This window comes from Lynx rufus, unplaced genomic scaffold (genome assembly GCF_022079265.1).
Source record: "Lynx rufus isolate CCGP_SWC_20201006 ecotype Redwood Valley unplaced genomic scaffold, mLynRuf1.p SCAF_2, whole genome shotgun sequence".
NCBI lineage: Eukaryota > Metazoa > Chordata > Mammalia > Carnivora > Felidae > Lynx > Lynx rufus.
In genome coordinates, this window is record NW_025814834.1 from 59,159,680 (window position 1) to 59,172,681 (window position 13,002).

Consider the following 13,002-nt stretch of genomic DNA (forward strand, 5'->3'; position numbering starts at 1 on the left):
CATTTACAAGAAAATAAAAAAAGAACACAATCTTTTGAACCCTATTTATACAGATGTTATGAAATACAGAGAAACTGTCACTAGACTTCCAGTTTAATTTCTCACCTTAAGCCTTTTTTGATGCTTCCTTTTTAGGAAAAAAGTCTCATTGTAAGTAGATATCAAGCAGGACTTGGAGCATTTTATATATAATATAATCCACACAAAGGGTCTGTTTTTATAGGTCCCGTTTGTTTTCAAATATTCTGACAGTCCTTTGCAGAGTGGTGGCTTGTTTTTTGAGAAAAGGAAAGAGAAGGGTAGTGGGGGGGGGGCGATGAGGGAGGTGGGAGCGTTTCTGTGTATTGCTCTTCGCTCGAGAAGTTTGTGCGAGTGTTGTGTGTGTGTGCGTGTGTGCGTGCGCGCGCGCGCGCGCGCGAATGTGCGTGCTTGTGGTTGTAGGTCTCCGGTGTGTGTTCATGTCTGTCTGTGTGCAGTTTTTTTAGTGTTGTTTGTGTCGGAGGGTGGTTTGCTTTTGTTCCAGGATCACGAGTTCGATTCTCGTCTGGGCTGGGATAGCAGAGGGGAGCTCCTGGCTTGGCCGGCAAGCAGCGGCCGGGCAGCCGGGTGCTGCTGCACTTCGTGCTGGCCCGGGGGCGTCACTGGAGCCCCCACCCGTCCGTGCCCCGCTCGCTGGCCCTCCGAACCTCTCGCTCGCTCTCGGTGTCTCTACTCGCTCGCTCGCACCTCTCGCCCGGCCTCTAAGAGTCGTTGGGGCCAGACGCGGCTTCCTTGCCTCCCGCCGAGGCCGCCGCCGCCGCCGCCGCCGCCGCTGCAGCCGCCGCCGCAGCCGCCGCTCGGGCGGCACTGACGCCGGAGTCGTGCAGGATGAGGTCAGGGGACTCGGAGCGGGGCGTCTCCAGGTTGCTGGCGTCCGTGTCACTGTCGCTGCCCTTTTTGCCCCCGCCACCCCCGTTGTGCGTCTTAATGTGTTTGCTCAGGTGGTCGCTGCGCATGAAGCGCTTGTTGCACACCGGACAGGCGAAGCGCTTCTCGCCCGTGTGAGTCCGCAGGTGCCGCTGCAGCTCGTCCGAGCGCGTGAAGCGCTTGCCGCAGAAGAGCCAGTTGCACACGAAGGGCCGTTCGCCCGTGTGCCAGCGCAGGTGCGCTTTCAGGTGCGACGTCTTGCCGTACACCTTGCCGCAGCCCGGGATGTGGCAGCTGTGCAGGCCCTTGCGCCGCAGGCTCGCTCCGGCCGGGCCCAGCCGCTCCGCCTCCTGGCAGTTGGGGCAGTCGCAGGTGGCGCGGCCGGAATAGCGGCGGGCTGAGCGCGCCGAGCTCCCCCCGGCGGCGGCGGCCGCGGCGCCCGAGATCATGGCGCTGGCGGCAGCAGCCGCCACCGCGGCGCTGGAGTCCGAGTAGGAGGGCAGCACCGGCTTGAAGCCGTCCTGAGCCAGCAGGTGCTGGCTGGTAGAGAGCAAGTGCGAGGCGGCGGCGGCCGAGGAGCCGAGGCCAGTGGAGCTGAAGGCCGAGTGCGTGAGCGAGCTGAAGTCGGGGTTGTAGGTGCCGAGCTGCGAGTGCAGCGAGGCCTGGGGGGCGCCCGAGTGCAGCGAGCTCTGGAGCCCCCCAGCGGGGTTCTGCACCTCCAGCCACGAGCCCGGGCTGCTGTGCACGTCCCACCACGACGACGCCGCGCCGTTGGTCACCTCGCCCGCCGCCAGCGTCGAGTGGAAGCCTGACTTGTACCACGACTCGTACGGGTGCGCCATGCCCACGCGCGGGTACAGGCCGTCGGCCGCCGTCGTGTGCACCTTGGAGATGAAGGCCGACTGGCCGCCCGCCTCCTGCGGGGACACTCCGGCCGCCGCCGCGGCGGCGGCCGCTGAGTTGGAAAAGAGGCCGCCGTAGTCGCTGCTGAAAGCGGACGACGTGGGGGACGTGGAGGCCAGGCAGAAGGCGCTGTTGGCTGCGCCCGAGCCGCCCGCCAGGCCGCCGGAGCCGCGGCCACCGGTGGCCACGGCGAAGCCCGAGAGGCTGGAGCCGAGGTTGCAGCTGGACGAGGAGCGCTTCCAGGGGTGGAAGCCGCCCTTGGCGAAGGCGCTCGACTCTGGCAGCGTCGTCAGCGGGCTCGTGTTGCCGATCTTGTTGCAGGTCGCCGCCAGCATGGCCAACGGGGTTGTTCCGAAGCGCGGCTCTTCCTAAAGTGGGTGGGGTGAGGGAGGGAGCAAGGAGAAGGAGGGCAGGAAGAAGTGGGAGGAAGACACAAAGTGCACCCGTGAGCAGCCTCGTTTCCCCTCGACTGGTCCCGGGGGGTCGTGGCTCCTGGGCTCGCGCCTCCTCCCCGCGCGCTTGCCAAGGATGCGCCGCGCCCCGCACGGGGCAAGGGCGATCCCAAGGGTGAGGGTCCCGGCGCTGGAAAGTTGTTCTCCGGTGGGGCTACAAATCAAAGATGTCTCGGTTCTCCCCGTCTCAGCCGCTGCAACCCCTACGCAGGGCCGGACTCGGGTTGCTCGCCTCCCGCTCGCCGTAAGCCCGATCCTCTCATTCAGGCCCCCAAATCGCCCTTCGGGTAAAGCACGGAAGTAAACACATCGACAACAAACACCGGGTGAGGGCGGAGGCGGCCGAAACAGCGGCTCAGGGGCGGGGGAAACTTGGGGCACTCCTCCCAAGGGTGACTACGACTTGACTCTTTTTAATAGAAAACGTTGTTTTAAATGTTTACACCCCCCCCCAAAAAAAACCCTTGATTATGAAAACAAGAATCCGAGGAGAAGGGACCCAGCGATGGATTTCAAAGTCACAGGCAACTGGGGAGCCACAGAAGTGTAAATGTTTGTTAACGTGACTACACGGACTGAAAAACGATTAAGGCTGTTTTCTGGAAACACCACTGTCGCGTAATTGCAACAATCCCCGAAGCAAGGGGGGGTGGGGTATAAATCACCAGGGGAAGAAAAGAAACCTCTAGATTTTCTTTTAAGCCACAAAAAAAAAAAAAAAAGGACTAGCTTAACAAATCATTTTCTTACAAAGGCATCTCCTAGGTTTCAATAACTTGGAAAGAATCAGTCCCAGAAATGTGGAAAGTGCTAAAAGGAGCTGAAGCTGCAGCTGCAGTCCGGCAGCAACAGTTTTTCCGGAGCTGCGGACGCGGAGAAGCCATAACGAAAATTTGCTGCAGTTAAAACAAGCAAATGCCTTGTCGCACTTCCGACTTACCCCGAGTATAGACGTGGCCATAGCAGGTCCGTAGGCTGCGCGGCGGGGCCAGGAGCGGGACTGAGCCTGGCGGCTGCTCCGGAAGGCTGCTCCGATCCCGCGCAGCTCCCGCGTCCCCGCGCTCGCGCCGAGCGGACTCCGGGCTCCCGCCGGCTAAACTCAGCCTAAGTGCGAGGAGCACCCGCTTTGAAGTGCCGCTGGCTGCGCCTCTCGCCCAATGAGGGCGCAGGCGGAGCAGACGGGAGCTGCTCCGCAGCCAATCAGACGCGCCGAGGGGCCCAAGCCAGGGCTCCCGGCGCGTGCCAGTCAAGGCGGCTAGCGCTGTGTTGGGGGGGGAGAGGGGGGGCCGCGGGCTAGAGACTGAAGAAATTACAGTGCAATTAAAAATTTACACTCACGCACTAAGCCAGGTTTAAGTAGCGTTGAGACTGAGACACAAGCCCCCCGAACCACCCCGAGATGATGCAAGTTAGGACTGACAGTCCGATTCCACTCCCCACTTGTGGGAAAGAAGGCAAGAGGGGAGGGGGCGCCCTGGCGGAGGCCGCACTGGCAAGGCCCAAGTAAAGACGGAAATGTCAACGCTCACTTTGTGTGTCTAAGCTCTCGCCTGCGCAGCACAACTTCAGCTGGAATCCATCATTCTCGCTCGCAATTTTATCATTGTGTTCTACCCAGTTCCTTTTCCCCAGTGGATTCGGTTTTACCCACTCCAGAGTCACATTGAGGAGAGGGCGCGAAAGGACAACTCCTCTGAGAGGAGAGAAATAGGCCTCTGTGTCCAGGTCTACACCCACAGACTTGTTGGGAGGGCCTGGAGCCTGCGCATCCCGCTATTTTCCCCCAGAGGTCTAAGTGACTTCCTAATTGTCGCTCTGGCCTCTGACCCAGGGGGTAATACAAGTGCCACTCACACCAGAAGCTTCTAGTGGTAATTGAGGGCACCCTTTGTACCGTTTCGCCAGCGCCTAGATACCAGGTTAACCCAGTTGTCAAATACGACTAAACAGTGGGAAGTGCTGATTATCTGCCGGGTTTCGCTGGGGGCTGGCGTGGGGGTGGGAGGCATCAGCCCATACAACACGCTGCACGAAGCCGCTTATTTTCACGTTGTAACAACTTTGGAAACAGAGACCGGCGTGAGCTGCGTCCGCCCCCACCGCCACCCGCGCTGAAGCTGCAGCTTGCTCGGCTGTTTGTTTAACCGGGTGAAGATTTGCATGTCACGTTTCACCCTGGAGTCGAGTTTTCTTGCCCCAGCTTCAACCCGCTCCCACTCCAGAGCCCCTGGGCCTGTAGAGGCTCTTTTGCACAGCAAGGGCACCGTGTTGAGAAATGGGTTCCCCCATCCAGAGCACTGCTTTCCTGGACACGCTCCAGGAGCCTCTCTCGGGGACCTCCATCCGCGAGTGCGGGGGACAAGGCCACACGTGGGCGCCTCCACATTTTGTAGGCTGAAAGCATCATGAAGTCCTCTCCGGATCTTGTCGGTGTGAAAAGAGGTGTCCTCAAACTGACAACTGCGCGTGCTAGAGTCCCTCAGCAATCGCTGAGCTGTTTGTTTTTCTTTTTGGATCTCACTTTGTCTTTCTTCTTCAGGGCAGTTGGAGCTGCTTTTGAACCAGAAATGCCAGCGTCCTCGGACAGACCTGGGTACTACGGGTTTAATGTACCGCATTCCCCTCCAAACCCACATCCTGCTTTTTAAGAGACATTGTAAACCACAACCTCCAAATGCTTGGGTGCAAAAGAGTTGTTGCAGAGGGGAGTAAGTGAGCACGAGTGGAACTGTGCCCCCAGTGTTTTCTCTCCTCTTTGCAATATCTCTTGGCCCAAACGTGCGACCACTGTGGCTCTTCTCCCGGCCCTAAGATGGAGCCTGCGTGCGTCTCAGTGCACTCGGTGGGTGGGAGGGCTGTAAGGATTGCTTTCTTTGCTTATCGTTATAATACCTTCGCTTAGAAAGGTGCCCTCCCCCACTTTAGTTTAAGGTGGCGAAAGCACCGAGGAAAATGTGACAGAGAAAGAGGGGGAGAATCGGGAGACTAGCGCGGCGAAGCTGGAGCACTGAGCCCTGGGGGATTGTGGTGGAAATCCGCGGGGGGAGGAGGGAAGGTGTCAAAAGCCCCCCCCCCCGGGCGGGGGGGGGGGACTCGGGGTGGAAGGTTAAGGGAGAATCCTGGCAGACTGGAAGAGCCAGAAAGCCCGGCAGGGGGACCCGGAGCCGTTCCCAACAGGTGACTTCTGCCCTGCAAGGGGAGACCGGTCTCGGCTTCCAGTAGAGTCTCCGTGTCGATTTACTAATAGAGGGATTGTTAAGTGGCAGCGAGGCGTTTCCGACTCACCCACCGCAGCCCGGTAGGAGAAGCGCAGAGGTTTCCCCTTACCACCTCCTCCCCCACCTCCAACACACCCCCTCCTTAAGGAAACCTGACAACGTAATAAATAAGACAATCCGAAAAGCCACTTAGCACTAGTGACATTTTCAAGTCAACCATTTAAAACAGCTCACGCTGGTACCTAGGGCTCCGGGAGTCCTGGTCGCCTTCCTCTTCTCCTTCTCCTCCTCTCCTCCCCTCCCCCTCCTGCCGTTTTCAATGTGGTTCCAGCTGTCAGACTCTCTACGTGGGTACTCGGATATTCCTTTAGATACACGCATCCGGATCACAATAAAAGTTAGGGGAATCTTCCAAACGAACGCAGGCAGATACCCCGGCCACTGTAACTCTAAGGTGGGGCCCCAAGGAGATCTTTCCAAAGAGGTCCAGTTTTTTTTTTTTCGTGTGACAGATTTTTTCATCCTCTAAAAAATCTAGTTTTTAAACAAAGATCAATGTGTTATGCTAAAGTGTTGAGCTGACTGTTAAAACATTTGGGGAAATAATGACAATGTAACAAAGGCCTGGTTTGGAGTGAATCATCACCCTTTTAAAAGTTAAAGCAATTTTCGGGAGAATAGCTTTCAGCAAACGCTTTACATTATTCAAAACGGCCAAATAATGCTCTATTATAGCGCCTGAATGCTGCCAGTCAGCCCCTAAGTGCAATTTGTGCAAAGGCCCCGGTGCCTTATCTCCACTTCTTTATAAAGAGGTGAATATAAAACAATTTCTTCCAAACCCAGACAGAGAGCACGAAAATTGCTTCCCTTTCTGCAATCAGGGCAATTTAACTGGAGTGCAATTAGCACTATTAAATGTCGATTCTGCATAAACAAATCTGACTGAGCAGCGAAAGTGGGGTGAGAACCTCATATACACTGAAACTGATTTTTTAAAATTATGTATCCGGGTCCTTTACAATTGATCCGTGACGTTTTCATCTTGGAATATATTTACATCGTAAATACACTATGGGAAATCAACATAATTTTTTTTTGCAAAAAAATAAAAAAGCAGTAGGAATCCTAATAAAGAAGAATAGGGTAATTAAAGGGAAGAGTTCACTTCCTTTGAACAAATATTGTTTCTCCCATTTTGCCTCTCCCGAGAGCTTTGATCCGAGCAACTGCTCAAGTTGCTGCATTTAGAAGGCAAAGCCGGAGAAACAATTCCGTCATTAGCGCTGATCCGAAGGATTGGAGCTCCTACACTACAGGAAAAAAAAAAAAAAATGCTTCTCCCCGATGCACAGGAAACAGGGTGGGGACGGGGAGGACCAGCTATCTTCGGAATAATTCGAACTATTAGGTGACTGTCCAGTCTCCCTGGGGCTTCGGCCAGTCGCAGAGTTAGCAGCGGATACACAGCACCAAGGTGGGGTGAGGTGGTGCTGGGGAGACTTGAGGATGTGGGCGGGAGGGGAGGCGCTGGGGGAGGAGGAACCGAAGGTTTTCACACAGGCCCTGCTGGCTGCTGCCAAAGCCTCGACCACCAGGACCGAGATACCCCGGGGGCGGGGACAGGGGAGAGGGAACAGAGAGGAGCCCGTAAAAAGCATTTATCTGACCTGTCCTCCTCCAACCTGCCTTTATTTACTTATTTGGTAAGCCACAGCGCTCCCTTTTTTAATCATTTGCTCAGTTAATTACGCTTTTCATTTGCATGATCTACACTAGAGCAGTGATTATCAGGTCAGCACGGTGTGGGAATTGGGGAGATACATTAATAACTTGAGTTTAAAAAAAAAAAAAAAGGCTACCCCTGTGTACCATAGTCGCCTGCCATGAACAAGGGCGAAGGAAGCGGGTACAGACGGAAGCGCCTGTTGAGTGCAGTGAATCCTTTCCACAGTTGGAGCTTGCCAGTTGTGGGTGCAAATGAAATGCAGCTTTTGATTAGAAGGGAATCTTTTATAGCTAACACATATTTATGTTTTAAAAAGCGCCAGCCTTGAGATCAAATGAATGGAGAAAATTAATTGAAAATTGAGGAACTCTCCCACAATTTCTGCTGAGCTTTCATTTAATACTTGTTCTATAACGCCCTAATTCCATCCCAACCCTGGCAAATAAAAGAGCCAGGAAGGATATTTTCTCTGCCTCAGGAGTGTTACTCCTATTTAGAGGGGGCAGGAGAGGCAAATCCCTCTTGCCTATAAGGTCTACTGGAGAAAGTGAAAACCCCTAGTCTATTAAGTACACTCCAAACATTTGCTATACAACTAATTTTCTGCTGCTAGATGTATCTGGGCCTCATATTTTAAGCCTGCCTTGATCTGTTTATCTGAGCCAAAAATGCATTAACAATTAAAGGAAAGACTCTGGTGTGTCAAAGGAAGGAAGGTGACTGTAGACTGTGTGATGATTTTAATGACTGCAATTATTGGAAGATTATTCAACAACATCATAGATTTGTTTACTGCATTACTCGGAAACTATGGGGGGCCTATTCAGATTGGAGTTTTACCTTCCTCCCTCCCTTACCAACTACCACAGAGGGGTCTTAGACCTAAGCAAATGTGTCATTCAATGTTGGCTTTCTTCTTTTTAAGAGCATTCCTACCAAAAACGAAGCACAATTTGTTGCCTTAGCCTGAACTTAAATGGAACCACCTTTGGAACATTAAAGCCATCTTTTGAGCTAATAGTAAAACATTTTAAAAGCCAAAGGCCAGAGGATTCTGCTCATCGTTCAGCTCCCCCCAGCCAGGGTAGCAGTTCCTTCCGTTTTAGTCTTTTGTAGGCAGCTTTTGAGAATACTTCCAACTTTACCTCTTCCATCCAGGGCTTGGAGGAGACACTACAACCACACAAGATGTTACCCAAGAGTCTAGGCATGTCTCAAGGATTCCATGTTGGAGAAAGTTTGGCTTTTTCTTCCTTGCTTTTAGCATGCCCCTCCCCCCATTTATTTCCTATCCCAACTCCTGGTGTTACCAAGTTAGAAATAAGTAAAGAAAAAGAAGTGTATGACTAAGAGAATACCGGTTTGCAGCTAAGGAAGTTTTTACTCTACATACAGATATAAATGATGCAAATAAGGAAAGTTTCTCATCTGATATAAGCAAGAATCAATAAATCACAGCCTGGGCTTTGCTCATTAGAGAATTACTAATTTACTAAAGAAAAAAAAGACAATTATAAATTTGGAAGTAAGCTTTGAAAAGAAAAGGGAAAAAAAAAAAGAATAGTAAATATCTCCACTTAGCCCCCTTTCTCCCTCCCCTGAGGCACTGAGACTGTGGCCTGGCCACTGCAGTGCTCTTCCTTGGTCTGTGATCACCCAGTTTCCAGATTAAGGAGGACTTGGGCTGGAATGAAACCTTCCCCGTTCAAACAGGAACCTGCAGAACTCTGCAAGTGGCAATTAGGAGCCTATTACAAGCCATTAGATTGATCAATGTACCTTAAACAATGCGAATGATTTATATGGCTGATTTATTGGGGGGGGCGGGTGGAGAGGGTGGACGACTCCAGCTTCTTTATATCCGTTGCACTGTTCTGGAGAAGACCCGGGTTCAGCCTCTGTTCATCACTGCTTGGAACCAATTTATTTAGAAAACTTTACAAGCACAGATACAGGCTCGCCTGGCTCGTCCGGTGGGTGGCGAGATGCACATTCTTTGCCCCTTTCTCTACTTTCTAAGGAAGAGCTTAGAAAGACCAGGGCCAGGAGGAGCAGCCGGGGGTCACAGCAAGCCACTCCCCTAACGGAGGACACACCGCCCGAAGCGGTCCCAGCAGCCTTCCTTCCCCCGGTCTGTCCCCGGAGAGGGAGAGGATGACTTACATACTTGTTTAACGGAGTGTTGGAGAGCTGTGTGGCCTCCTAATTACGGCAGGAACACAGAACCATTAGCCCTGGAAGTTTCAGGCGTGACTCGGGGAGGAGCAACTACACAGCTCCTCGCGTGCACATGACGCGGGGGTGGAGGGGTGGGGTGGGAGCGGATTCTGCGGAACAGAACTCCCAGCTAGGGCTGACTATTTTGGCTAATCTGGAGAAGACAAAATTACAACAGAGTTGAAGCCATCAAAGCTGGCCCCCGCCACCCCTCCTCCCGCCCTCCTCCCTGGCCCAAAGTCTGTTTGCAGTTGTCTTCTCTGCAGACGCTCGTCGGTCTTCTCACGACAAGGAAATTCCTGCCAGTTTTTCCAGAGCCTGCAAGGAGAGGACAGATGCACTTCACACTTCTCAGAGGAGAATTCCCTTTGTCTTATCTCCCCCTCCCCCAGTCGGCTTCAGCTCTGCGACGAGGAAGACTCAGCCCAGGGAAAGATCCTGGGCGCGGAAGGGGGCGTTTGTAACCGAACCCCACGCCCAACTCTGCCCCTGCGGGTCCCTCCTCTTCCTCCTTCCTCTTCTTTCTCTTTCCCAGGCTTCTCTCTTCCTTTTCCCCCTCCCTCCTTCCAGTCCTCTAGATCTTCTTACCACTCAAGTCTTCTCCCGGGTTCCCTCTCCCAGAGTTGGGGCAGGCACCGCTTATTCCCCAGCCTTAGTGGTTTGGCGGGAAAGGGCTTCGTCCTGGCTTGTTCATGGATGTCTGGAACAAATCCTTGCGTGCGTGCCTAAATGTGGAATGGGAAACATAATGCGTCGATAATGAGGCACAGAGGGAAGAGGGGGAAAAAACAGAGAAACCACTTCCTTTGGGAAAAGTTGCTACCTGGGTCCTTTGCAGCCAGTGTGGGATGGGAGCCCAGGATTTGCAAACTCTTCTAGGTGGGTCGCGATTTCACACACCCACATCGTATCACTACTGCTGCTGCTACTACTACTACTACTACACACACACACACACACACACACACACACACACACCCAACTGCTCTCATCTGCCCTTTGTAACCCCACATCTCGCTGTCCTGAGTTCTTCTCTGAATTAGTTCCTTTCAATCCTCTGCTTCCTAGGACTGATTTCTCAGGGCCTTTCAGGTCAGTGAGAGGCAGAGGAAGAAGGTCGGTTATAAGATTCCTACCAAGGACCCAAGGACCCCTGGGCTGTGATATCGCCGGGAACAGGCCTCTCCTAGGGTCCACACGGTCGTGCTTTCTGGAGTCCTGCCACTCTGGAGTCCAACCCTGCGTGCTGGCCTCTCCTGTCACACCCACCGATGGATGTCACACCCACCCCCATGGCAAGGCCAGACTGACACCTCCACCCTGACTCGCTTCTTGGAGTACACACGGGGGAAGAGGGAGGCTCCGCACGCAGTAGACACGTGCGCCTCCTCCTGCCTTCCTCCCTCTGCCGCACGCAGAATGCACATTGATGACACAGGCACACTTACTCGGGCACGCGCCAGCGGCGTCCACCGTTCTTCCCAGCCAGGCGGCAGCAGGCGAGACGGCCTCGAGGCAGGTGACACCGCCGCAGGGAGGCGGGCTTGGCGCCCGAGATGCCTATCTGGGCGCGGAGATGTTCAGGTCCCCCAAAGCCCGCTGCGAGCCTCCCCGGTTTCGTGGCCGGCGGTCTCGCTGCTGCTGGGCCTCGCCTCAGCCTCCTGCCGCGCTCCCGGAGCGGACTCCCGCTCCGCGCGGGGCTCCGCACCTCCGCCCGCGTAGCGCCCCCCCCACCCCCACCCCGGAGCTCCTCTCTTCCAGAAGGCTGCTGCCCGCCCGCCTTCCATAGGCTCAGCTACATCTGGGATGCATTGCCCCCTAATTGTCAACCCCATTATTGTGATCAAGCGAACGTCGCTAATCTCTACATTTATTGTGTAGGTAAATAGAGGCTGCGTTTAATCAATACGCAGGGCCCCAGCCCTCGCAGCGCCAAGTAACTTAAGTCAACGGTGAAGATTTCAGTGTGTGCGTAATTATAGAGCACGCGGAATATTCACTCCAGCCTAATCCCGCAGCTCTCCTCTGACCCGGGGTAGCGGGAGGAGGGAACGTGAGGACTCTCCACCCTCCAAGGGATCGAGGGACGGCTCCCTCCGGGGAAGAAAAGGATTTTGTGGCAGTGACGCCGTGCACCCGGCGCAGGGGCCTGCGGCTGGACTGGGGACCGCTCTCACTTCCCAGCGGCCAAATCCCGCGCTCGGCGCCCTCTCCCTGCGGCCTTTTGGATCCCGCCACTCCAAACGAATCTGCCGCAGGGAGGAGGGTGGTTCCGCGCTCGTCAGGTCCCCGCCGGGCGGGAAAACCGAGGGCGGGGCTCGGGAGGCGGGTCGCCGGGTGCTCCAGTCGCCCCGGCCTCCGCGAGCTCCCTTTCCCCGGGCTGCTCCCTTCCCCGCCGGAACTCCCGAAAAGGCCAAGCCTGGGCGCGCAGAGAGCGGGCTATTGGCGCTTCTTCTTAAATAGTTATTGTTTCTTAATTAAGAGGACTTTAGCCCAACCCGTGGGAGAGGATCCGGGATTCGCAGCAGGGGATGGTCAGGCCTGGGGAGGTTGGCTCTGGAGACGGTCGGTGTCGGCTCCAGACTGCAGCCTGGCTGCTGGAGTGGCCTTAGAGTGAGGGCCTCAGGGCCACGGAGGGGAAAGGGTCGGTTGGAAATCTTTCCGGTGGCTGCTGAAAGCACCCGAGCTCTCCCGACGCTCTGGAGTGGAACCCAGGAGGTTAACCCTACAGTTTGAGACACTAACACTTTCTCCTTGAGCGTTTTGTCGCTGGCCTTTCGCGTTTCTCGTGGTGCCTCTTTCTCCGCTCCATTCCCAGGAATGTTGGATATAAACAACCAATAACTCCGGGTGTAATCAGATACCCGCCTTTTTCGTGGAGTTGTCCCGCTTTATTTAAATAAGCTGGATTCTAAAGTCAACTCATCATTTGCAAGTTTAGGGTGTCGGGCGCAACCACCGAACTAAATTACAGCTGGAGCTTGAATGAAGGCCGACAGTGCTGGATGGCAGCTGGCTGTTTTTAATTTTTGGAATTGAACAGCCCTCCTATAAGGTATCTCTCTCTGCTTTCTCTTTTCCTTAAAAGTGGAATAGCATTTAGAACAAGAGGAAAATTAAACACAAATGTCAGTACAATCCTCAAATCCTTTTTCTTTCTATTACTTCTTCCTGAGCCTCTTCTCTGCAGGCCCCAAGCTTCCATCCGAGCCCGTGACTCTCCTCATCAGATATTTAGACCTTTCACCACCCTGGCTGCAAATCAGTCACAGGACAGATAACTATGACTTCAGACTCTTTTGATTGGAGATGTCAACTTAACTTGTGGGGGGCCGTGGCTGTTTTTAAGGTAGGACAAGGAAAAGAAAGGCAAAGGAGCTGATGGCCAGGACTGCTGGGCCCTTTGGGACTTTCAGGAGCTTGGTATGAGAAAAGGTCCACCACTTAATGCTGTGATCTTGGGCAGACCAGGAAACTTCTGTTTCCTCCCCCTCTAAACTGAAGCTAATAATTTAGATTTGAAAGGGTTGTTCTAAAAGCTAAATAAATTATATAGGGCTACCCTATATGTAAATAT

The 13,002-nt window shown here is 54.1% G+C and overlaps 1 protein-coding gene across 1 annotated transcript; it reads right to left on the minus strand.

The window, feature by feature from the left end:
* Positions 1–740: 740 nt before the first annotated feature.
* On the minus strand, positions 741–3,222 carry SP9 (Sp9 transcription factor). The gene is made up of 2 exons (XM_047082500.1): positions 3,202–3,222; positions 741–2,177 (listed from the first exon to the last, which is right to left on the minus strand). The coding sequence occupies exons 1-2, from the start codon at positions 3,220–3,222 to the stop codon at positions 741–743; spliced, it is 1,458 nt and encodes a 485-aa protein (XP_046938456.1).
* Between the last annotated feature and the right edge of the window lie 9,780 nt (positions 3,223–13,002).

What these genes read in the sequence shown, in the direction of transcription:
- SP9 (XM_047082500.1), bottom strand. Translation starts at nt 3,222, where the DNA reads ATGGCCACGTCTATACTCGGG. An exon ending in TGGCCACGTCTATACTCGGG is followed by an intron (nt 2,178 to 3,201) that starts GTAAGTCGGAAG and finishes CACCCACTTTAG; the next exon opens with GAAGAGCCGCGCTTCGGAAC.